The 27066-nt window shown below is 44.1% G+C and overlaps 1 protein-coding gene across 1 annotated transcript in view; it reads left to right on the top strand.

The window, feature by feature from the left end:
- Window positions 1–27066, top strand: part of ALK (ALK receptor tyrosine kinase) — a gene marked incomplete at both ends in the record, with an annotated part of 728930 nt that overhangs the window by 535499 nt on the left and 166365 nt on the right. The window contains one exon of the mRNA XM_082672737.1: window positions 7827–7954. Within this exon, the coding sequence (XP_082528863.1) occupies window positions 7827–7954 (128 nt within the window). The remainder of the gene's footprint in view (window positions 1–7826; window positions 7955–27066) is intronic.

The raw sequence follows: 27066 nt of genomic DNA, 5'->3' as shown, positions 1-27066 counted from the left end.
AACCTGTGTCCCCAGCATCGGCAGGCAGACTCTCAACCACTGCGCCACCAGGGAAGCCCTATAGTTTTTTTAAAAAATAAATCTTGATATCTAGAGGAAAGCCTCCTATCTTTTTCTTGAACAGTGTCCTGCCTGTTTGGCCCTTATACATTCAAACTTCCTTATAAATTTTAGAATAAGTTGTTAAGTTTCTTTTAAAAAAATCTGTTGCAAGAGGGATGGGGGGCTGGGCGAAGTAGGTGAAGGGGATTAAGAGGCACAAACTTGTAGTTAAGAAATAAGTCACGGGGATGGAACCTACAGCATAGGGAACATGGTCGGTAATGTTGTAATAACTTTGTAGTGACAGAGGTAACTAGACTTATTGTGGTGATCAATTCATAATGTATATAAATGTCGAATCACTATGTTGTACACCTGAAGCTAGTATAATATTTATGTCAACTACACTTCAATTAGAAAAATAAAAAGGAAAAATAAATAAATAAGGTGATAAATATATCTCCAGGGCAAGAAAATATTATTTTGCAAGTACAAACTGGAATTATATCTCAAAAGAAGTGCTTGTCACAAAATTAAAGTTTTTTTTGCGCCTTAATAGAAAGTTAACTTTTAGACAGATAAATTAACAAATTATGTTAATGTTATTTTTAGTGTCAAAAAATAAAAATATCCGTTGAAGTTTTAGTTGGTGTTACATTTAAACCTTAAATCAGTTTGAGAACTGACATCTTTACAATATTCAGTCTTTTAATCGTAAGCTTGGGATATTGCTTTATTTAATTGGGTCCTTTAAAAATATCTCAATAAAATTTTATGATTTTCTCTACAGATATTTCGTACTTGTTTTGTTAGGTTTATTCCTAGGTACTTTAGACTTTTTGATGCTCTTGTAAGTGGTATCCTTTTAACTTGAAACCCAGAAGTACACAGCAGAGATGGAAAGAAAGCTCAAAGAGAAGCCCTCTATTTGTGGTCTGAGGAGCAGGAAAGGGGTCTCCTGCTACACAGAAAGTGGAGGAAGTCCCTGTTTTCTTTTGTGATTGCTCTTTTTTATGTCTTTGGTTCTTTCCCACCGCAGTCCCTAGGCAGTCCTGCATGTTGTAATAGCAGCAAGGGATGGCCACGCACCTAAAACCCCAAGGGAGGGGAACCCTTGTTTCTGGCCAGAGAAACTGTGGTCCCAGGGACAGGGATGGAATCCCCATTAGTTTTTCTTCTTTTTTCTTACTGCTTGGCCCCATAGGCAGAGTCAATCTCAAAAGGTTATATGACAGGGGCTCCCCTGGTGGCGCAGTGGTTAAGAATCCGCCTGCCAATGCAGGAGACACGGGTTTGAGCCCTGGTTGGGGAAGATCCCACATGCCGCGGAGCAACTAAGCAACTAAGCCACAGCTACTGAGCCTGCATGCCACAACTACTGAAGCCCGTGTGCCTAGAGCCCGTGCTCCACAACAGGAGAAGCCACCACAGTGAGAAGCCTGCACACTGCAACCAAGCGTAGCCCCCGCTCGCTGCAACTAGAGAAAGCCCACGTGCACCAACAAAGACCCAACGAAGCCAAAAATAAAAATAAATAAAACAAACAAACAAACAAGAAGGTTATATGACAGAGCAGGGAAATTAAAGCCTAGGCATTCTACCCAGAGTATCAGGAAGGGGTGCCTCTGGGAGCAGGAAAGTGTCAAGGAGACCGTGGTGAGGAAGGAGCTCAAGGAAGTGATCTCAGAATGGTGGGCTTACTGCCAGGTTGTGTGTGCATGCGTCTGACCACGGGCTTCGGTCTCCTGCACAGACCACTGCCCAGGTCTCAGACTGACTACTGGGTGGCTCAGCACACGAGACAGATCCCAAATAGGCTTTGGCAGCTGAACTGACGTTGGAGCCACAGTCACAGAAGATGGGTAGGAACTGCCAGCCTGAAACTAACCGTCTGCTAACTGTCGAATGCCTGCTAAAACAGAACAGAGCAAAACAGTCAGCACTCTCCATGGAATTTAAGCAAGACCCAAAGTCCTGTAAAATAATGTTCATACTGTACAGGATACAGTCCAAAATTGCTCCAGATATGAAAAGCCAGGAAAATCTCACCAACTCTCAAGGAAAAAGACGATCAAAAGATGCCAACCCTGAGATTATACAGACGTTTATCAGATAAAGATTTTAAAGAATATATTATAACCCTCTAAGAATTAAGGGTGAACCCTCTTGAGACAAATGGAAAATTTCAGCAGAGACATGAAGGTATAAAAAAAGAACCAATAATTCATATACACACGCACACACACACGAGTACAAGTAAAACTGAGGTAATCTAAGATTGGTGGATTGTAGCAATGTCGGTATCCTGGTTGTGCTTTTATGCTATAGTTTTGTAAAATGTCACCTTTGGGGAAAACTGGGTAAAGTGTACAAGAGATTTCCCGATACTGTTTTTTACAACTGCATATGAATTTCCAGTTATCTCAAAATTTTCAAATAAAAGGAAAGACTCAAACGGATATTTAGGACTGAAAAATATAACTGAAAATAAGAAATTACTCTGTGAGTTGACTTCACAAAGTCTCTCTCCCCCACCCCCAACCCAGTTTCTGCTGTTGTGGTTCTGGCCCTCACTGCTGGCCTCTGCTTCCAGTCTCTCCTCCTCTGGTTCCTTCTAAACTTTGCTGTCGGGGTAATGTTATTCACCTGTGACTGTTCATGCCAGTCCTCCTTTCCAAAGCCCATCAGAGGCTCATTCCTTACTGAAGAGCTCCGGTTCCTTTGCCAGCACCGTTACCCTCTAAGATTTTACTGTGGCCCATCTATCCAGGTTACTTCTCCTGTGTTCCCCGAAAATCCATTTTATTCCAGCCAAGCTACTCATCCTTCTCTGACCCTGTCTTTCTTTAAGTTTTTTTTTTTTCTTTTTATCCATCCGTAATGGCAACCTTCAGTTCTTTCTGATCATACCTCCAGTATTCACTGGAAGAAATCTGACGTATCTCTCAAGACCCATATTGGAATGTGATCTTCTTTTATTTTTTTTTATTTGAGTATAATTGCTTTACAATGGTGTGTTAGTTTCTGCTTTACAACAAAATGAATCAGTTATACATATACATATGTTCCCATATCTCTTCCTGCTTGCGTCTCCCTCCCTCCCTCCCACCCTCCCTATCCCACCCCTCCAGGCGGTCACAAAGCACCGAGCTGATCTCCCTGTGCTATGCGGCTGCTTCCCACTAGCTATTTACCTTACATTTGGTAGTGTATATATGTCCATGCCTCTCTCTCGCTTTGTCACAGCTTACCCTTCCCCGTCCCCATATCCTCAAGTCCATTCTCTAGTAAGTCTGTGTCTTTATTCCTGTCTTACCCCTAGGTTCTTCATGACATTTTTTTTTCTTAAATTCCATATATATGTGTTAGCATATGGTATTTGTCTCTCTGTTTATGACTTACTTCACTCTGTATGACAGACTCTAGGTCTATCCACCTCATTACAAATAGCTCAATTTTGTTTCTTTTTATGGCTGAGTAATATTCCATTGTATATATGTGCCTCATCTTCTTTATCCATTCATCCGATGATGGACACTTAGGTTGTTTCCATCTCCGGGCTATTGTAAATAGAGCTGCAATGAACATTTTGGTACATGACTCTTTTTGAATTATGGTTTTCTCAGGGTATATGCCCAGTAGTGGGATTGCTGGGTCATATGGTAGTTCTATTTGTAGTTTTTTAAGGAACCTCCATACTGTTCTGCACAGTGGCTGTACCAATTCACATTCCCACCAACAGTGCAAGAGGGTTCCCTTTTCTCCACACCCTCTCCAGCATTTGGAATGTGATCTTCTTGATGAGGCATTAATTTATCTTTATAACCATGATTATTGTCTCCTCCTTCTATGCTAGGGCTTATATCAAACATGTCCTCATATTATGGTTATTCATGTCTTTCTGCCACACCAAATTGAAAAGGTCTTCCTTTAGGGCTGGGACCATGGCTTGTTTTGTTTGCGACGCTCAGAGTGCCAAGCTCATTTCTTCACCCAGAACGCTTTGTAAGTGAGTAGAATTGGAATGGATGCTTGATGGAATTCGAAACTGGTGTAGTCCATTAGGTTTCTTATTTACATAGTTTGGTTCTGTAGAATTGAAACAGAAGTCTTAATATTAAGTAGAGTATCATTCATGAGCCCTCTTTTAAAATCAGTTTTTTGGGGAAGTTGGGTGTAGTGAGAGTCGGGTAGTCATTCCGAGAGTACAGGGTTTCTTACTATCTGACTCTGACTTAAATGAATAATTGCTTTAATGATTTGCAGGAATTTTTACCGCAAATTTACTATCTAAATAGACAGTCTGCTACAATGAATTTGCCTGCACACACCAGTGAAATCATGAGTTGTTTGCAGGCCTTAGTAAGTGTGCAGCCGTCATAGCTGTATCAGGTTTGCTTTACACGCTAGCACTGTGCAGACACACTAAGGAGTGCATTAAGTATCAGACACTTAGATAGCTGTGTTTTAAATGCTCTATATTATTTAGAATTCCTTAGTGGATTTTTAAATAGGTGGAAAAGATACTTTAGTGATATTTGGGGAAAGTGATTGGGGTTTTCAGATGGGCTTAAGAATACATTCTTTTCTTTCCCCTTTAAATAATGAAACATTGGGGAAACACTTTCTCTGGTTGAGAAGACAATTTGATCAGAAAACATCCCAAATTTCAGGCATTCAGAGTAAACTACCTTGTTCAAAGTCATCAGGCAAATGGTGAGCAGAGCCAGAACTGGAAGTGGACAGCTCCAGAGAGACAACTGGAAGATAATGGATGGCGACAGGCCATCCACACTGTGCCTTTGGCTTCCCAAAGTCCGGATGGCCTCCCCTCACTGTCATATTGATTGACTAAAGCACCAATGCTGAGATGGCCACAAATCCCCAGCACATGGGTACAGCTGCACTTGTGTCTCTAGGAGGCTCTAGGTTAGAACATAACCTTCCCCTTTGCAAGCAGAAGTAGAGTTGCCACCAGCCAAAGAGGAAAACAGGACCCTGATGAGCTAGTTTCATGACCACTGCGATGTCAACAAAGAAAATGGAGGCAGAGAGAAAAGAGAGCTTGAGTTTTTTTTCACAGGGTTTTTGCTGTCTCTTACACAAATCTGAGCCTAGGTCTAAGCTTGCCCTTTTTCAGTCCCAACTTCCCTGGTTATAAAATCATGTTTAGCAACTACTCTGAAAGTTATTAAAGTTGCAGCAGGAAACTATGGGAGGCCAGAGAATTTCAGACAAAAGTTATTGCATCAGTAACTCAGAAACTAATCCCTAAAACAATTGACACATTTTTCCAGAGGGCTAGTGCCAATATAGAAATGGAAATCATTGTCAAGGGCCACTGTGTACCTGGAATTAAAATCCATCATTCCTCAGAGCAGAGAGCTATGATTTTGGAAGAATATGAATAGTCATGCCTTTTATCACCATATTTCCTCGAAAATGAGAGTCCTTTATTTTTCAAAAGAACAAGAAAAATTCTGCTCTCTTTGTGTTTTTCCTTAAGGACCCCTCATTTACATTTTCTTTTCAAATTTTTTTTTCTTTGACAGTCACACATTTAAACAGAAGGCCTCCTTTTCCTTATTCAATTGTACTGGTTTTATTTTGGATAGAAATCCTGTTGGTTACAGTAACAGAGAACAAACTACAACAGCAGTAATCCCTTCTACAGCATCTATTGTTGGGAAACTTAATACACTTTTTTTTTTAACATCTTTATTGGAGTATAATTGCTTTACAATGGCGTGTTAGTTTCTGCTGTATAACAAAGTGGATCAGCTATACATTTAATACACTTTTATTAAATGGCTGAGGCACTGGCTCCAGTGATCTGAATTAACTACAGAAGAGCACAGAAAGGGAACAGAAATGCCTTCTGCCTTCAGCAGAGCGCACTGCATGCCCAACAACATGGCAGGGACCGGAGACAAAAACTCCCATCCAGGAACACCCACCTGAAAGACCATAGATTGCCTTAGGCGGCGCCTTCATTACCAAAAGTTAACAGATGGAAAAGATTTAATGGGATCTTGCGAATCCCCTTGCTGTCCAGTGGCTAGGACTCTGCGCTTTCACTGCCGAGGGCCCAGTTAAATCCCTGGTGGGGGAACTAAGATCCCGCAAGCTGTGCAGTGCGACCAAAAAAAAAAAAAAAAGATTTGATGGGATCCAGTGTTAACAAGCAAATAAGCAAATGGAGAAATGGGCCTTCTGATTCACTGTTGGAGGACTGACAAAATCCTCAGAGTTTTAAATGTATGTACACTTTGACCCAGGTTCTAAGAATTTGTTCTAAGTTAGTATTTACGTAAGCACACAGGGTTAGCCTCAGCATGAGAGGAAAAATCAGGAACAATGCACAAATCATTAAAAATGCAATCATTGAAATGATCATGTAATTTATATTTATTGTCTTGTGACATACTGTTGAGTGGCAAAGTGCAGTCACAGCAAGCTTATGTGTGTATGACCTTATCTGTGTAAAACTGTAGCTAAAAGGCTGTTCACAGAGGAGTTCACCGTGGTAGTCTCTGGATGACCTTCTGGGTGACTTTTACTTTCCTTGACCAACTTTTCTGGATTTTTAATATTTTTTATACTTGGGGTTTGGGAGGGTGCTTTAAATTTTTTTCAAACAGAAAGCTAGTCTTTCCCTAAGTTCCTTCATACTTGTACTGCCATACCTAAGCCCAACCTAGTGGCAAAACACTATGAAACATTGTGATGAGTTCATGGGTGTATCCAAATGTGAAAATTCATCGAATTGTACACTTTTGTACATGTGATTTATTTATTGTACATCAATTACACCTCAATAAAATTGTTTCTCTTTAAAAGGAAAGAAAATACAAAATAGTCCAGGTAATTTCCATTCTCCACACAAAATTGTCAAAATAACTATATACATAAAAAAAACCCTGAGTCAATTTTGGAAAGTAAATTTGATGTTCCAATCAGTGACAGGAGGCTACTCCAAGAGGTTAACAGCCTGAGTGAGGTGTAAAAATGTTCATTTAGCTTATTCTCCGCTCTCCAGCGGCGTCAGTGTCCTTGATTATAGATAGATGCCGTGCTCAGTGTTTGACCAGCTTCCGTCTTCTTCTGTTTGAACCTTTTTGCGGAGTCCACGTCAATCTTAGGTAACTTTTACCCCAAAGCACATGCTTCAGTGCACTTTAATTTTCCTTCAGTAAATAAATAGCACTTGCTAGCTTCCCTTAAGTAGCTATACAGCAAACCTGAGGGTTCTGAGACTTTGGGATCTGATAAAATTACAAAAACCAAGCATTCTTTCCAGAGATAATAATGAATACACTGATAAATGCTTTGAAGACAATTCCCTCACTCTGCTGGCAGATTTTCTCAGACATATATATTCTTTTCCTGTAAGACTAGCTACTGAAGTAGTCCAAAGGTCTGCAGTTGCCTAAAAAGTATGACAAAAGGAACACCAATGGCTACAGTGGGTTTAAGAATTGGGTCTCTGAGTTAGCTGGACAAGAAAGAAACAAATGTGTGTGTGTTGCCGTCAGAGTCACCATCCTCAGAGTTTTAAATGTACATACGCTTTGACCCAGGTTCTAAGCATTTGTCCTAAGGCAGTATTTACATAAGCACACAGGGTTAGCCTCAGCACAGTCAGAAAGAGGAAAAAGGGTTCCACCTGTTGATGCGGCATGAAGAATGTGGGCCAGTGCAGGGGTAGGACCTCTCTGCGGGTTAGGTCTGCTTCTCATCACCGTTTTTCTATGCTTTTCCCCTCTGCTTTCCAATGCAACCAGTTGGACTGTGCTGCAGGGAAGAATTGGGCGCCCAGAGAACCCGTTCCGAGTGGCCCTGGAGTACATCTCGAGTGGAAACCGAAGCTTGTCTGCAGTGGACTTCTTTGCCCTGAAAAACTGCAGCGAAGGTATTTGAATCTGGCTTTCCCCTCCACTCCTTGGTAGCTTGTTGTCTTAAGTGGGTCAATTACCTGCCGCCATGATTAGCTGGGAATGTGCACACTTACATAGAAATGTCTACAGTGCTTTGGGTCTGATTGTGAGTATTGTCAAGTGCTCCATAGCTCAGCTGATCAATTTTCAAAGATCAAGTATAGTATTATATCTGCTTAACTTAAAACTTTATCAAATAGAATATAGTCTTTGTTAGATAACACATTAGCTTAACTCCCCTGGCTGTCAAATACTTTCAGCTGTGGTTTTGTTTTGTTTCGTGGAAATTTTCAAATGTTCACAATTGAATAGAATAGTGCAGTGAACCGCCATGTACCCTCAACCCAGTTTCAACAGTTATCAACATTCTGCCATTTTTGTTTCACCTATATCTCCACTCCGCTAACTTGATAATGATTAGTATTTTACTTTTCTTCCTGAGGTAAAATTTACAGCTATGTATTTTTAATGATTTGATTTAAGCTGTCATTAAGGGACAATGTGGGAAATGGTTATATGTGAATTTTTTGCTTATTTTGTAAAAATTATTAGGGCATGGTCCACTGTGTCATTGAATTTCTTTTGCATAAGCCCTATATTGTGAATTTATTTCAAGATTTATTACCAAGAGAGGACATCTCTCTCCTGAAGAATAATTTGTTGATTTTTTTTCTTTTTGCCTTTGTTGCCAGGCAACTCTGAACTAAATGCAGTACTTAATCACAATAATTATATCTGTGTAGTTTTTTGTTGAGCTTATTTCCCCCTCCCTCTACAGAGTTTTTGATCTTCTATTCTTATTTTCAAGATCATGTTTTAGATGTATCTTTCATTAGACGTTGCCTCAAGTCTGACTGGTATGCAGGATAAGATTGACCATCAATACATATATGAGGTCGATCTTTCCTTGGTTCTTCAGAAGACCTAGGGTCATAATTATAAACATCCTTTATTATTTCCCACATGTAGAGGGTATACAAGATGGGCTTGAATTATACAAATCTTCAGGGAAAGAGTTGCTTTCATTGCCACCGTTCTGCTGTGCCTGTCTCTTCCCAGTGGCTCACTGGGAAGGGAGCTCTCACCTGTGCCATGGAACCTGTGGTCTGGCGGCCCAAGAATGAAGTGTTGACAGGAAGGAAGCCTGTGGCACTCCCAGACCTAACCTCTCCATTTAGACTGTCCATGAACAACCATGAAGGCCCATAACGCACAGCCATCTATTGCAGGTAGAGGCCCCATTTTGAATCTGGAGCTGGTATACAAAGCAGACCCCCTTTGGTAGGGAGCCCACTGACCACCCGGTTCCTTACGTTGCTGTAGCTCTTCATTCATTGCTGGCCTTGCAAGAACTTTGAAAAAGCGTATTTGTTTCTTTTTTTCTTTAATCAAAACTGATTTATGTGTGGGAAAAAGAGAAGTCACCATAACATGATAGATTGAACTTCAGTTCAAGTTGAAAAGTTGCTTAGCCTGTGATGTGAGGCACTGTACAAGAAACATGTGGTTTGGGAGAAAGCCAGGAGCTTGTACAAACGTTTCCACACTCACGAGCTTAGGGATTTGTGAACCTCTCTGTGTTCACAAATGTCAAGGGTCTACCTACGTACTGTCCAAAAGAGGCCATGTGTTGAAATGGAGCCGGTGAACAAGAATGTGTCAAGGAGAAGGCATTAGTTCTCAGAACTGGCCTAATTGCATTTGAACAACATCAGGAGAAGGGAATAAGTGACTACAAAACTCCAGGTATCAGGCCCAGCACAAATAGTCCTGCAAAAATTCTTTCTACCTTTGAAGGATATCAGCCAGTTGTGCACAATTTTCGTCCCTTAGAACTTCCTTTCAGCTACAAAAGTTTTCCTCTGTAGCTTATGTTGCATTTGCAGTGACCTGTTGCACAGTTTAAAAGACATGTTTCTTTTCTGCTTCTCTACCTTTATGAAGCCAAGAGAGATGACCTCTCTAACTTTCTCTAATGATCCAGAAAGTGTTTCTTCTGGCAGGACACTCTCTTAAGGAGGGAGAAAAGAAGTCTTCATCTGATTCCTTAGGGGAAGTAGATTGGCCAGGAGACCCAGGGAGGTTCTCATGGCCCAGCTACCTTCCTTCAGAGGCTCCAAGTCCAAGAACAGATGGCTTCCATAGGGAACAGGTGTCCTTTACGCTCCTTCTCAGGCTTAGAATCCTGTGACCACCAAGGGGTGTGAAGGGATCACTGTGGATCTGTGTAAGGCAGAGAAGAACAAAGTGATCCCAGTGTGTCCTGAGAACTTCTAACTCTTCCTCCTGTTACAGAACAAATTCAGGTGCATATCAGTTGGTGTGGACAAGTTGCAAACATAAGAAGCACCCTAAAGCTACCCTCATATATTTAAAGAGAAAGAGTTGTTTTGGAGGCGTACTCAAGGCCTGTTTGATATAGACAAATGTCTGCGTTTTCTGAGGTCATTGCTTTAGTTAGGTCATGAAGAGGAGGAGCTAAGAGGAGAGAAGTAATATCTTTGAGGGGGTGATGCTGATGACATGCTAGCCAGGTTGTTAATAGGTTTGCAGGTTGTCTGGTCTACTTTCTATAGAACTCTACAACCCTTCCTTGTCCCACGTGAAAAGAGGTGCCTTTTTTTTTAAGAAGATGTTGGGGGAGGAGTTTATTAACTAATTAATTTATTTTGGCTGTGTTGGGTCTTCGTTTCTGTGCGAGGGCTTTCTCTAGTTGCAGCGAGAGGGGGCCACTCTTCATCGCGGTGCGCGGGCCTCTCACTATCGCAGCCTCTCATTGCGGAGCACAGGCTCCAGACGCGCAGGCTCAGTAGTTGTGGCTCACGGGCCCAGTTGCTCCGCGGCATGTGGGATCCTCCCAGATCAGGGCTCAAACCCGTGTCCCCTGCATTAGCAGGCAGATTCTCAACCACTGCGCCACCAGGGAAGCCCCCAAGAGGTGCCATTTTAATTAAACTGGAGAAAGGGGAAGTTGGACAATTTTCCTCGCATAGGAGGTGATATCTATCTGTGGGTGTCATCAGGGCAGAGGTCGTGCCTCTTTCCTCTCTGAATACTGACACCTATCACAGTATGTAACAGTTAATAGCCGCTCAGTTAATAAGCAATAAAAGCTCACATCTGTGGAGCACTTACCACGTGCACAGGCAAAGTGCTGATCCCTTTAGGTGTGTTAGTTATCTCCTGCGAGCTTTACAATAATACTAAAAAATAGGTACTACTATCCTCATTTTACATATGGGGAAACTGAAGTTCACAGAAGTTTCTAAAGTTGCCATAGTCATTCAGTTAGGGAAAAGGAGAGCCAAACTCAATCCCAAGTCAACTGGATCACCAAGCCAGTATTTCTGTCCATGACATTCTGCTGCCTTAATGGAATGTGTAAAGGCTGGAGTTTTATAGATTACTGGAAACCTTAAAATTATCCTTGACTCTTCCTCTTATCCCTACATCCAGATGGTCAAGTCTTGAGCTCTAGGCTTGTGGCTGCCTCACAGTCTATCTGTTGCTATCTAGATGCTACTGTTACTGCTTCTCAAGTTTATCCTTCTGACTTCATTTCCTCAGCCATGTGCCTTATCCAGGCCTTCACATATGCATACTGGGACTTTGGCAAGAGCCAGCTGGTCTCCCCGATATCATTATCCATCCTTCGCACATTACCAGGAAAATCTCCCCCAAATTCCTTTTCTTGTGGCACTTTCATGAGGATTTCAGTAACTTCTTATTGTCTACCACGTCAGAAATATGAGGGCTAGAATGGACCACCTCACTCATTTCCTGGGGCCAGGAAAATGATGGGCTGGGGGTCACCCAGCCAGTTGATGGTAGAGCTGGACCATCTTGACTCTGACCTTGGTATTTTCACCACTGCTCAGTCTTAACTGGAAAGCCCCAGTGTCTCTGCCTGATTTCCAAGGTTCTTACAATCTGGCCCCCCTGTATCTGTTCAACATTATGCCCTCTGTTCTCTACACCTTCTGTCCTCTAGTCAGACTGGTGTTCTGTACACTATGCCAGGAGTGCCCTACTTGGTCCCAGGCCTTTCATTTTGAACACTGATTGATCATTTATGATCTAGCTTGGAGCCCAAACCCTCCAGAACATCATTCTCAGCTAAAGAAATTCTTCTCGGAAGACTTTGCTCTCTGCATCTAAATTTAGTAGCTGTTTTATAATTATTTCTCAACTAGTCATTTTAGGACCCTAACTTGAGGTTCAGAACCTTGTCTTCTATTTCTTTTATTTCTCCAGGGGGCAGTTAACACCATGCTAAGTACATAAGAAACACAATGTAAATACTTGTTGACTGATTGGCTAATCAATCAATTGATAAATGCTACTCCTGCTTTTATAGCTTTGGGCTACTACTCCCAAAAGAAAGTAGCAGTGAGTGGAAATTACTTGGAAGAGGTTTTCCCCTCATCTTGAAAGAGCAGTGTGTATATTCAGCACTGAGGGGAGAGATGTCAGCTCCTAGAGACACCCATGCCCTGGCTCCCAGGGAACCCTTAACCCTTTCAAAACGACCTTTCTTCAGCAGACAACCCAGAGCAATAGGATTGTGAAGGACACTCATGGGGACCCCTCATGTTCAGAGAAAGCTACAGAAAGACATATGTCAGAATGGCAGGATTAGCATACTGAAAAGGATTTGAAAACTATCAGTGTGCCTCTGACCAGCTCATAAAAATACATATTGCAAACACCCATCTAGCACCTTCTATGTGCCAGGTCCTCTTCTAAGCACATTGCTTATATTACTCATTAAGTCCTTATTGCTGTGAGGTATACATTATCATTATCATCACTCCCATTATATGGATGGGGAGATCGAGGCACAGAGACCTAAGTAATTTACCCAAAGTCTCACAGCTTTGGCTCCAACTGGCTCCAGCATCCATACTCTTATCTACCACACATTGCTGCTACCTGTAGAAGGTCCCTGCTGGACAGGACCTCAGAAAGCATCTAATCTGCCTCCCTCCACCATGTGGAAATTGAATGCACAAACACCTAAAGATTTACCTTGAACTTTGACACACTAAATTACTGATTAGCCCAATGTGCTTTCTACTTCCATCTCATGGTTGTCAAGTTCTCACTTTTTCTAAGAAACCAATTTAGAATTTCCCTCTCCCTGCCCAGATGGGTCAAAGGCAGTTTAGGAGGACCACCCCCCACCCCCCCCCATCAACAGTGGGCAAATCAAGTAACTAAAAATGGCTCCAGTGTAAGCTTAAGCGTATTTTACTGCAGGTCACCATAGTTCCACTTCTCTCTAATGAACCTGCAAGAATCTCACAGCTGAGGTCTCCCAGGTCAGCGCCACATTCAGCTCACTCACAGATTTCTCAACAAGAAGTGCTCTTGACCCCTAACCCTATCAAGACATCTCCCTACACATTACCTCTTCTGATCCATTCAGAGAGGGCGTCAGAATCTTCACGTTACCCGTGGTGGGGGGCAGGGTGGGTATTTCGCTAACTTCTGTAGTTCAGGAAAGGGAAGACATCTCCAAGGTGTCAAATGCAGTCCAACCACCGTGGATACCTTAAAACATGTGTCCCGGAAGAGTTGGAGATGCACAGATATCTTAACCTCTCTGGGCCTAGAATGAGTGCATTTGAACTAGATCCACAGTCCTTAAACATTTTTTAGAGGCTGAACTCTTAATTCAAATAAAATCTTATATAGAAGTCCAGTATATAAAATTACACAAGCAGAGCTGCCCTTGAGGAAGTGAGGGTGGGAAACCCACCCGTTCCACAGCCCTTGACACACCCTCCAAATGGGTTTTCATGAAGTACAGTTTGAGAACCCCTGGACAGTCTGATTTTCAACTCTCGTATTAACTCCAGCTTTTTGATCCTATCATATTGTACTTATTTAAAATGTGATAGACAAAAGTAGTTACATTAACCATGCCTTCTTTAAATGATTAAGACTAAGCCCAAGGCTATTATACTTTGAATATGGGCCATTTCCACAAGACAAATTTTTGTCACTGTGGGTCCTGGCTTTGAGATGCTAGGTATGGAGCTGGTATGAATGTTTCCAGTAAAACATGCGTGGCATCTCCTGGCCTTGTCTCCTCTCTCTTCTTACTTCACCAAAGACAGTGATGGGCAGTGGAGGATGTCCTCCTTAGACCAAGAGTTGACAAGAGGAAATGAGAGAAGCTAAACAAACAGATTCTAATCTTTGGCCAGCCATGTGGAACCAATTAGCCTCTAGAGTAAGCTCCAAAATCCAGCTGGGTAAAATGAAGGAGTACCTCATGGGCTCCTGGCAGCTTGGCCCAAACTGGGCATTTTCTGTTCCAAAAGCAAGCAATGCCCTTCAGGATCGTCAGTCTGTGCTTGTAAAATGAAGATTACTATGACACACTGTCTTGGGGCTGCTAGCAGAAAACTCTCTATGTAACAGACTCGTTTATCCCTCTACCCATCCATGCATTCACTCACTCATTCGACAGATATTTACTGAGCAGTACTAAACTAAACACAATATGTATATAGTGACACTGATATAAACTTGTTTCTGTCTTAGGACTTAGTTTTGGTGTGGTGGCTTTAAGATCTCCATTCTACTCGGCACAAACACTGCTTTCCAAAAGACCTCCCTGGCTTATATTTAGTGTGCACCAGAGGTATTGAATATGTGCTCCATTTGTAGAGATGTCTTCCTCCAAACTAGCTGCAATGCGCCTTTCTCAGACCACAGAACGTGCGCTGAATCAGCAATCAGGGGATTTAAGTCCCCTTTCCACCTCTTATTTGCCATAGACTAGCCAACTCTGTGGATCAGAAGGGACATTAAAGGTGTCCCCCAGAATTGGCACACTGATCGTTTTTTAGTTTAAAATAAGAATAACAATATGTCAATGGCGGTCCTGAAATTGACCTTAATCATGAGGGTCAAAAGAGAAGATGGCTGTGGAGGTGTGTTTGTAGGTATAGCCCTGAGCTACCTGACTTCTCTGCCCTCACCTGGCCTGAGGCCTTTAAAAATGAAGCTGCTCGCTTTCTGCTGCTCGGTTTCTCATGGAGAAACTACTATTCACAGAAATAAACTGGCTCTTCTGACGCCTCCTGCAAACGTTTCATGTTAATGATAACCAAACGCCAAGTGGGCAGTGGGAGCTGCGGCATTGCCAACCTGACGCTGGCACCCAGGTGGCCACCACCTGGGTTGGTCTCTTTAAGGGACTGAATCAACTGTGCGGTGGTGGGAGCTATTGCTTGGAAGTGAAAGCCAAGGAGAAATGGGAGCCACAGCCTGGTGTCCTCACTTAGTTCTCACTGTGTCTTCCAGGTGGAGGGTGAGCCCCGTTTACCAAACACTCCCCTTCTTAATTCCCAGTTTCTAAAGCTTCTTGCCCATAATTTATCTGTGGACTATACTGTTTAAAATGATGATTTCATCTAGCCACTGAGATCTACTCATATTTCCCCAAATGCCTCCCCACCTCAAGCTTCCGCTCCAGCTCTGCCCCCCTCCCCCATTCCCAATATCTGCCTGTCCCAGTCCTACAGGTCTTTTAAAATCTCAGCTCAAAGGCTGTCTTCTCCAAGAAGTCTCAGCCCAGAATTGTGTTTCCATATATTTCTGTTTTAGAACAGTCTACTTCCTTCCAGAGTTATTTATGTCTTGCTCAATAGATTGATGCTAGGTTCTAGTTTTAAAAAGACCGTGTCTTTTTTTTTTAATCTCCTATATCCCAGTTAGCAACTAACAGTGTTTTTCCCATGGTAAGCAGTGAATAAAGGTTTTGCTGGTTACAATGTAGGAGAGAGATTACAGGCTTTGGAATCAGACAGAATGAGTGTAGAATTCCAGCTCCATCACTTACCACCCTTTTGAGCTCAGAAGAGGTTTTTTGTTTGTTTGTTAGTTTGTTTTTATCTGTGAGTTTGGGTTTTCTCATAAGTAAATGGAGCTAATAATATATAATTATGGGTTTGCTGGGAAATTAAAACTGACATTGTGTGAAGAGCCCCTAGGACAGTGCTTGGCACAGTAAATACCATCTTCCTCTCTCTCCCATGTCCCCTGACTGAGCTAAATGTCCTCATTCTGGAACCAGGGCTGAATAATTCTGCACGACTCGCCCAGGGTATGTTATATATTTGCAGGGTCACACCCACCTTTCACTTTAATTTTTATTGTTTTTTCTTTAATATATTACCTTCTTAATAATATATCTTATTTAATTGTTAGTTTATAGAATTTAATTTTCAATAGTAATTGTTTATCAGCTAGCTCACAAAATTTCTGAAAATTTAATAATCAGCTCTTGCCAATGAGTATGAGCTGGCTGTAACCCACCACTGCACTCTTTCCTTCCCAGACTGCTTTTTCTAAACCCCAGACATTATATCATCTTATTCATAAACATTTCAGCATACACCTCTAAAAGATAAAGACTCTTTAAGAAAAAAAAGAAAGAACCGTAATATCATTATCACACATAACAATTTTAATAATAATTCCTTAATATTCCCTAATAGTTCTCTAATCGGCATGTAAATTGAATCTACCTTTCACTCTCACTCTGGGCATTGTCTGAACCATTGGGCCGAGGGAGAGATTATCCCATGTCCAACAAAGACCCTGACAGCCCAGATCTACATTCTGATTTTGAAGGAAGCTGCTTCTGTATGCTTTTATCTCTAATACAGTCATTTTTTCCTTTGTGACTCAGTGCACAGAATCCACTGTGTCCCCAAAGGAGAAAGACCGTTTAATCCTGTGGAGATGATTGGAGACAAAGGAAGAGCCTAAAAGTCCTTTGACCTGCTTATCACACTGTCTCCTCAAGCAGACTAAACATGGGGTCTAAAACAACCAGGCCCCCAGCTTGTGGAACCAGAAAAGAACTTTGTCCGCCCCTCCTTTCCCTACTGATGCATAGCTGCTGTTGGCTTATGAATGGCTTATTCATAATCACTAATAAAGCCAATGAGAAATGCCCCACGAAGTGCTTGGGAACAATAATGCCTGCTTGGGCGACTATTTTAAATATTCGACCATTGAAAACCACCTGGAAATGGGGGCAGACACAAAAGGTCTTAAAATATAAATAGATAAGGAACCAGTGTGCTGAGGTCATTGTACTCCCAAAAGAAAATTACTTCCAAATTACAACTACATAAAAGAAATAATTGAAAAGATTAATCACACTAAAATAATTGATCTATCTGACAAGTAATTTGGAGCAATATTCAGTCATTGACATCAATGTCTAGTAGTAAAATAGTAATGAATTTCATTCTCTGACTAATGTATTTATTTTATTAATGGTACTAAATGGTGTTGTTACTGCTTATAAATATTTCATAACTTTTAATTCATTAAAATGTTCAAGAAATTTCCAAAAGTATTTATTAGCTTTAAATCATTCTTAGTGTTCAATATGCGATTACCACTCTGCCTGGGTAATTAAAAAAATTATTATTTTGGGTAATGGGAGCCTCTTTGAATGCGGAGGATTAAGCCCTGGTTATTAATGAGACTATCGCTCCAGCTGGTGAGGAATGAGGGGCTTGGTGAAGCTGTGTTCCCTCTTCAGGTCTCTAAGGCCCTTCTGTAGCCATTCCTTAACACCTAGGGCTGTGAGGCAAACGGGGCGGACCCAGATAATTGAATTCTGGAGATGATAACCCATGTCTAAACTGACACTTCTCTTTCAATCCACCACCTCTCCCAGCCCCGTTTCATCTTCCTGGAACAGCTGAGAAAAAAATTCGTATATTCCAGCCTCGCCCCTTCTGTTTCTTTCATTCTTTGATAGAGGCCATAACAGGTGAAACGGGCAAAAAGATGCAACAGAAAGAACAACAAGGGACACCACATAATGAATAGTGGAAGGAGGATAGGATTTGGATGAGGAAAACATGGATTTGGGTCCTGAGTTGTTTGGGTGCGGCGCATCCGTTACATCCTGCGGTACTGGATAATTCATGTGTGAAATGAAGACAGTGGTACCTGCCCCAGGGTCCGTGTGGGCATTAAATATGTTAGTCTAGGTGCCCACATGCCTAGAATCTAGTGGGAAATCAAACAGGGTTAGTTCTACTCTTCTCTAAGTCCAAAGAGTGTGTCATGGTGGTATTGATCCAATGGCCTTGGCACCTCTTAATTAACCTAGTACAAACAGTTGGTATGAGTCATCAAGGAAAATCAGGCCAACAGTGAGTTGTACAGCTCAGGGACTTGGTGAAGTCTAAGGACAGGATGTCCCCTGGAGGAGGGCTGGGATAACTCCGCTCTCAGTGCTCTGCCCCATAGGTCTGAGATCAGGCTCACTGCACTGCCTCCACAGGCTCATCCGCACAGGGGATGGCTGAAGGCATTTGGTTGTGGGCAAATGGGGAGGGGGCAGGATCCACCAAGTGGCTTGAGGTGAAGTGTGGCCAGCGCTTCTCACACTGGGATGCGTGTGCCTCAAGAATATATAGTGATGTTCTGGGAGTTTCCAAACCCACAGAATCCACATGGTACAGCTTTCCAGACTGCAGTGGAAGGACATTTTCTATTAAAATTTTCAGGGCTATATATTGGGCTCCAGTGAAAACTGTGCACAAATTTAAGATAAAAGACCTTTTCTGCTCGTAGTGATTCCCCAGATTCTGGGAGGTGACTTCACCCTTCTCTGCCATTGGGGGAACATCAGAGGGTATGTTGGTGAAGCACCATTCCAGGGGGACAGAGGGGACATGGGTAAGAGGAGGTACAGCCAGGCCTGGGGTCACCCACTGGAAACCATTGGGCTGGTGCCAAAGGGAAGGTATCCTCTCAATGCAAGCCATGGATGGGCAGAATGGCAGGCAGAACCCAGGTGACACCGGAAATCAGCAGTGAGGCCCTCATCTACCAAATGAAGCAGAGAAGGGCTCAGTTCCTAAAATTTAGGTACCAGATCAGGGACGGACTAACAACTATGAGATTGCAAAGTCCCCTGTGCATTGGCCTGAAGCTTCTTAAATTTCCCCAAGGACAGAATTGATCTCAGAGTTGGTTTGGTTTGGTTTTTGTTTGAAGGGGGACACAGGGAGGGGTACCAAACCTTTGAAGATCTGGGAGACATTTTACTTCCTCTCTTCCTAGACCCCTGGACAGAGCGCCTCACATCAAGGGTCTGGGAACGTCCGGAGTGGAGGACAGTGAGGGTGGGCTGAGGGAGCCGCCTGCTCTGCTCGCTGATGGGCGTAGACTTGGGAGCTCAGGAGCCTGCACTGCTGCTCTCTTCACTCATGGTTATGTTGCCATTTGGGGCCCTCTCTGTCTTCAAGTTATGCTGTGAGCATAGCTTTTGTGGAACTTTAGTTTGCCTTTCTTGTTGTGATTTGCTTGGGGAAGAAACACTGGGAATTGCTCCGCAGCTGCCTGGAAAGCCCCACAATGCACAGCTTGCAAACCGCAGGGCAAATGGTCTCTGGGATCCCTGCTTCCCTCAGCTCCGACATTCTGGGATTCTCTGAGAAGCTTATGGGTGGTTGTAAAGTCTTTCGGCTTTGGCCGCTTTCGCTTCTTCATTTAGCTCTTAGCCAGCATTTTGTGTCTGTAAAACACTTAACAAATATTGAGTAATTACTCCTCATTAATCATTCATGCAACTGGTAGACCAGGGTCTTATCATTTCCTTCAAGAACACGGGTGTAATATCCTGTCTGGATCCCAGGTCACACTCAGGGGGGCGATGGGGTCATCATGGCAGCACTGGGATCCTCCAGAGCTCGGTGGGGGAGTGGGCCGGAAGGTGGGCACAGGCTCTGTGAGGCTACAGCCACACTAGGATGCCCTTCCGCTCTATGAACAGGAAGGACAAGCGCCAGCGCCAGCCAGTGGCAGCTGAGAGGCAATAAGCTTTAATCAGAGGCTTCTTCCTGGAAATTCACATGAACATGATAAGTCTGTTGTCTTAAAAGGCCCAAGGAGATTAAATGCCTCAACTTTCTTTTGCTTTTATAAGCTGATCCTTTCACTCATTTGTGAAATGTAAATATAATGAAAACGTTGGCTCTGATGAGCTCCCCAGTGCTACGGGGACAGGCAGCCCAAGTCTAGGGTCAGGAGGCAGCCTATCTGTAGGTTGATGGCTCAGGAACACAGAGCAGTGCAGGTGAACGGGCTGTCACAGCTGGGAACAGCAGCAGAAGGGACCCTGGAGAAGGGCACTTGGGTCTCTAGGAGGGTCAGGAATGGAGCAAGCTCCCTGCACCCCAGTCCCCAGAGGCTGAGGAGAGCCTGTGAGTAGCCCAAAGCCTCTGTCCTATGGACTTGGGCCCATGAGTGTATATAGCTGGAGTGAGAAATGCCCAAAATTACATTATGTGGGTTAGAACAGAAAGCAGAAAATTAGAAGGAAAGATGGTGTCTGTTTTCCTTCCTATCTTACCATCTCAGGAATGATATCTTTCTTTCTTGTTAGTGCACAGACACAGACGCTTGCTCACTGGCTATCACGTGCTCTCTCTCTCTCTTATTTTATCTACAGAGCATGTGTGTACACTAATGTTACAGGCCTGTCATCTCGGCCATTCTCCGCCATCCTTCCCCTGGTGTGGCCCTTTTCCCCATTCCTTTCTCTCACCTCTTACCTGTGGCTGTGTGTAATGCCAAAGCTTCTCCTCCTTTCAGAGTCCTGTCATGTGTTTACTCTGTGATAATAAATAAGTAAAGGCAGACAGATCATTTTCCTTCTCAGTTGTTTCTTGGGGCATCCCGTCGACAGCCTCTCGCTACATCTCCCTGCCCTCAGCCTCTCTTCCCTCTGTCTCTCCCAGACTCTGGATATCTTTGTCTTTTTGTCTGTTAACTCATTCTCTTCTCATCTTTCTTCCTCTCCTTGTGAGGAAAAGAAAAGTGGGCCGTGGAATAGCCTTGGGCTGGCTGTGGCCGCCTCCATTATCGGTGAGCCCTGCTCTGCTTTCACTCCAGGCACAGGCCTGAGGCTCTGCGCCCACAGACAACAGCTGAGACAGGCAGGTTGGCTACACCGGGGTGGATCTGGGGTGTGTGCACATGGAGTCTTCCTCTTTTCTTCCTGATTCTAAGCAGAGATTTTCTCCTCTCCTCCTTTTGCCCTTCCCCCATGTTTCCTCCTTTCCCTTCATGTAGCTGTCACTCTCTCATTCAGCAACCTCCCCACTGCCCCAAAACACACACGCTCTCTCTCTCTCTCTCTCTCTCTCTCTCTCTCTCACACACACACACACACACACACACACAGAGAGAGAGAGAGAGAGAGAGAGAGAAGCACGTACATACTCATGAGCAGTGAGGAATTTTGAGGGACATTTGGATACGGTGACCCTGAGGAGGGCCTTAGGGGCAAGACCACCGTCTTTAGTTGAGAGTGAGGCCTCACCTAAGATGGAAGTCTTTCCTGGTGTTAATCACATGGCAAAGGCAAGGATCTGGGTAGATAAGAGGGTCTGGTGTTTTCCTCTTGGGGGTCAAGAAATGGAATTGGAGTGAGCTCTTGGGTACTGGAGCTGAGGTTGCGCTCACTGCATGGGAAGACACTAGAAGCTAGATAGGAAAACTAGCTGGGCTTGGGAAAACTTTCTTCTCTTCTGGGGTCAGCAAAGCACAGAGTCTAAGCTCATGGTGCACACCTGAAGTTTTCCTCCCTTGTCTTTCCCAGTCTTTAGTAGAGTCGTGTTGAACGTTCCAGCTTACCTTGCTTGTACTCCAAGAGTTTTGTCTGGATACTGTCCAGGGTCTTAAAGGATTTAAATGTCACTCCTGAGACCAGATTGAAGATGGCAGTAGTGATCCACAGGATTCTCCAAGGAAATGACAAACCTTAGAAAAAGAAGGAGGAAGGGAGGGAAGAAACACAGAGGAGAGGGAGCAAAAGCTTGAAGTCTAGCCCCTCCCCCCCCAACCAGGAAGCTCTCCTTCTGGGCCAAACTTGGAGGTTCTGATCTCGCATTGATTAAGGAAGGTGGAATCTCCCTACCTGGTATATGTCCAGATGTATAAATTGGGCTTCCCATTTTCCCACCATCTACTAACTGGACTCCACAACAGAAATCTAGGCTTCCAGAACCAAGGCTGGAGACCTTACTAAAGAATCCAATCTCTTGAGACTTTTCTAGATTTAAAAATCTTTATTTTCACTTCCATGTTATTACATAATCTGGTGCAACTTCATCAGAGGCCCCACTGACATATGAGGTTCCCCTGTCTCTAATTGTTGGTTGTTGCTTTTCAGAGACAAAAACTAGAAAAGGAGTCACACAGTCACTACGAATGGGCTCTTTTGTCAGGTGCAGAACTCCTCAACTGCACCTCCACCCCAGCCCTTGGTTCCCACGCAGACAACTCCAGTAAGTGTGGTAGGAGAGGTAGCCCAGGGCTCTGTGTGCAGAGCTCCAGCAAGGCTTTACAGGACTTGGGTGGGTCATCCAAGTACCAAAGCCTGCTTGACTTCTGCTTCTGTTATTTCCCCCTCCTGCTAAGTTGCAAGCCTTCCACCTTATCTCTGTATCCCTAGCTCTTGGCTCAAAGCCTGCCACATGATAGGGGCTCTATGAGTTTTTATAGAGTGTTGAATGAGTGAACGAAAAAATGAGTTAAGAGGGAACAGTGTGGAAAGTGTCTGTGAAGGCCAAGCGGAGTGGAAAATTGAGATCAGCAGCTGGAAATTGTAAACAAGGCAAATGTATCAATGTTTCAGATGATTTCAGATATTCGCGTAATCATTTAGGTGGACATTCTCCTTTGTAAGTATAGGCAAAGACAAACGCACCCTATAGCATAAGCTTAAATTCCAGATTCTCCCCTGCCAAAATAATAATTATTATTATTAGGACTTCCCTTGTGGCACAGTGGTTAAGAATCCGCCTGCCAATGCAGGGGACACAGGTTCGAGCCCTGGTTCGGGAAGATCCCACATGCCGCAGAGCAAGTAAGCCTGTGTGCCACAACTACTGAGCCTGCGCTCTAGAGCCCGCGAGCCACAACTACTGAGCCCGCGTGCCACAGCTACTGAAGCCCGTGCGCCTAGAGCCCGTGCTCTGCAACAAGAGAAGCCACCGCAATGAGAAGCCCACGCACTGCAGCAAAGAGTAGCCCCCACTCGCAGCAACTAGAGAAAGCCCATGTGCAGCAACAGACCCAACGCAGCCAAAAATACAATAAATTTATTTTTAAAGGAAATTAAACTTAAGTTGGCTCTTCGGAGAACCCCCCATTTCCATGGATGGCAAACAGTTAATCCAAAGTCAACTCTGAATGGGAATTTTCTTTGTCCCTTTTGAGTAGTTCAGAATTCTCCCCTTTGCCCTTCCCATTCCTCTGGGGAGCAAGTAAAAATGGGAAGGTTTCTGTGCCATGTGGTAATGAAAGAGCCATCCACTCTGGGCTCCCTTAAGACATTCATTCAATCTCTGTTGGTCTTTGGTCATTGGACCAGGCCCGTGAGAGTGACTGAAGGAGGGAGTCTTGCTTGCAGGTCCACATGGATCGCTCCAGCTCCGTCCACAAGCCTCTACAGCTCTGCCCACACCCACTCAGCCACCTCTGGGCTCCTCTCGGGGAGACTCTGAGGCCCTTGACACCCTCCCATGCTGCTCTGGGTTCAGGGGCACTTTCTACCCTCAGCCTCCCAGCCACCCCATTCCACTCTCCTGACCCTACTGAAACAGGCCCAGTGCTAACCCAGGGCACACAGGTCTTCTTACTTGCAACTACCCTCAACCTCTGGTCTTTGTCTCTTTCCCACACCCTCGCCAGGCCATGTCCCAGGTAGGAAACGCACAGACCTCGTTGCCCTAGCAGGGCCACTCCTTTGCTCCCCTTTTCTAATTGTCTGTGGGGTCTATCCCACACCATTGTGCGTTCTGCCCCACTCTATGTTTTTATCTAGGCAGTTTCAGACCTGTGTTTTGGGGCCTCATCAATTCTTCGTGCCAGATACACCAGACTCAATTTTTTTAACTCCAAGATCTGGTTCACTCTCCAAAAGTCCAGATCTTACCATTGAACATCTGTTTTTCAAGTGTACCTGCCCTCCCCCATCCAAGGCAGTGTCTGGAGAAAGCAACAGCAACTCTCTAAATGGAGGCGAATGAGGAAGTGGGTCTGCAAAGCTTAGGAAAAAGAAACCTCAGATGATGCTCCAAAATATTATCATATTTGGAATCATAATTATCATAAATATCATATCATCACACCCCTGACTCCAGCTGTGCCTCCAGCTAAACAATCCCCAGAGGGCATTTCCAGTGCCCCTTTCTAATGACCTTCATGGAAAGCATCCCCACGACAATTCTGATGGGAGACAAAGGACTCTGAATACTTCAAAATTCTAAGATGTTCCAGCCAACACCCGCTCCTTCTGGGTGCGGATTGTCGTCCTGAGTCGAGCTCAGAGCCCCACAGATCTGCGTGTGCATCTCTGTGGTTCACCCCATGGTCTTCCCTGGCAAAAGATCATGACCTAAGGCAAACCCAGCCTGGGTTGTGTGATGGCCAGATTCATTTTTTGAAAGCACCTCTTCATCTGTTTCCTCCTCAAGATCCCTATAACCTGTGGAGTCAAGGTCAAATACCTTGAATCCTCACTTCTCTGCCCCAACCTGCCAGCCCAGACTTCTCCATCTTGGCCTCTGACTAAATCCCACACTCCAACCCACCAAATCAACAACCTGTCCTCCGAACGGGCCAGAGATGGTCATTCCACTGGTCCCAGCCCCCTCTGTTCATCAGGGACCATCACAATTCTCAACTCATCCCCCAGTGACATCCGTGCGCACTTCCCACAGTATTGTCGTTTAAACCACGCATCTGGCACTAACTAGCCTTAAGGCATCCACTGCTCATGGCTTCTCATAGAAAGTGATTTCACTTTTAGTGCTAGTCTATGTGTTCTGTAGAGTCTACCAACTCTTGATTCCTCCAGCACCCATGAGAAGGTGTCCCTGCCCGTCTAGATGGTACACTCTGAGGACCATGCACCACAGTGAAACGGATTTTGGAGCCACACCCCAAAATCACCTAACTCAGCCTCTCTAAGCATTGGCTATTTCTCATTGTAAAATGAGAGTCATTATAATGCCAACTTTGGAGCAATGGGCTTAGACTCAGTGAGACAACCTGTGTAACAAATTGGCACAGGAAATTTTCAAAACCTTCTCTTCCTTCTTTCTCTTTAGAGTTCTATATTTCTTCCTCCTTCCTGCCCCCACTCACCAAAATGGGTCCTACCAGCTCACACAATGGCCCAATGCCTGAAACATAATAAGTCCTCAATAAAGATGTGCTTGATGGATGAAAGATAAATAGATGAATGAATTAATGAGAACAAACAGCATGTTAGGATCATTCTATTCCCACACTTGCTCTCTATTCCACATTCAGTCTCCACCAGGACAGCTGCACCCAGCCTCTGGGAGGCCTCCTGACCACTGCCCTGAGCCCCAGCTCTCCTTCATTCGTTTTGCTAAGGAAGAGCTTGACAAGGATCCCTGAGCAGGCTTCGGTTTCCTGGACAGTGAAAACCAGGGCACTTGCAAGGAACGATAGTTGGTGCTTTCCTCAAGGACAATGTGTCCTTCAGAAACAACTGGCAGGATTTCTATCAGAACTGATTCCGTCTTAGCACAAGTGTCCTAGGGGCTTCCAGCTTTCCTAAGCAGTAACATGAGGCCCACAGCAAGCCAACCTCATTAGCTGGAACCTTCCCCAGGTTAACACCTGCCCTGTGTTTCAGAGAAATCGCCACATCTCCTCACGCTGTTCTGTTCCCCTTTCCAGGAGCCATGAGGCAATGTGATCATTACCTAAGCTGGGCACTTCTGTTCCGGGTCTGAGAACACCAGATGTCTTGCCGTGGAGGTGGGGTAGCTGTCTTAGACATAGGAATCTGGATGAAAAGCCTCCTTTTAATTAATCTCTCATCATGAAAGACTGCAATTCAACGTAGAACATTAACTCAGTCATATTTAGTTGTTTCCCATTTTGAATATGTGTTTATGGCCCATAATAATGAGGGACTGTGAGGTTGGGTGACATTTTTAAGGGCTTAGATGTATTTCAGGGAGACCATTAGAGTTTCTTAATCTCAGTCCCAGGATGGGAGGAAGAAGGAGGTCTCATAGGGAAAGCTGTGTCAGTCCGCAGCAGTGGTACCCCAGTTTCCAGCTACGGTATTATATTCTCCCAATGCTTTTCACAAACAGATTGCAATCTGGTTTCTTCTATGCACTTCTTACTAACTTTTCTGAAGAGATGACTGAGTCTGAATTGTAGACAAATTCTACAGCTTTCCAAGTATCCTGCTTTCACAGTGGGAATGATGAATTGAAGAGTTATTTCTGTTTTTAAAATGTGTCCATCACTGAGGTCCCTGGGCTTGTGTACATAGATTAAAAGACACAATTCCCTCAGAAATATACTGAGTAACCTATATGTAGGCCAAGCCAACTACAGTCTAGACAATCCTCAAACCTACCCCTTAGATCCAGAGGTGACAGTGGTCCAGGGAGCTCATAGACCTAGTGGACATGTCCCAGTAGAAGTGAAGGTTTCATGAGGGTATGAGGGAGGAGGACAGCTGACTTCCACCTACTCTTGACTTCCCAGTCAAGAGACCAATCTCTTTGGGGCTGAGTGCTGTGAGCTCAGAGAGGCACCACTCCATGGAAAAAGCCCTGCCTCCAATTCCCTGGATATGCTGTTTTCCAGAAAATAGCCCAACAGCAATGGATGAAGGCCCCAGGAATAAGGAAGCCAAAGTGGGGTCTGTGCTCCCAGGAAACAGACATTCCCAAAGCCATTGATTCATTATGTTAGTCCACACCCCAGGCTGTGCCTGAGAAGAGATCCCTGAAACCCCACACTTGTAGGAAAAGGCTCTAGACATCCAGGATGAAAGGGAAACTGGGGCTCATCCCCTTTCACTCAGGATCCCTGGAGAGGGGAAGAGGCAGGTGCAAAAGAAAGGGAAGGGAAGGGAGAGGCCGGGAAAAGAGGGAAGGCAAGGCATGGATGTTGATAAAAGCATTCAGAGGAACATCTTTCCCTTTTCCACCCCAAATATCAGCAATGTGGTGGAAATGCTGGCTAGAAA

Source organism: Grampus griseus, assembly GCF_964374135.1.
Source record: "Grampus griseus genome assembly, chromosome: 15".
Lineage (NCBI taxonomy): Eukaryota > Metazoa > Chordata > Mammalia > Artiodactyla > Delphinidae > Grampus > Grampus griseus.
Note: the sequence above shows the minus strand (reverse complement) of the source record. Positions and strands in the feature narration are given on the sequence as shown.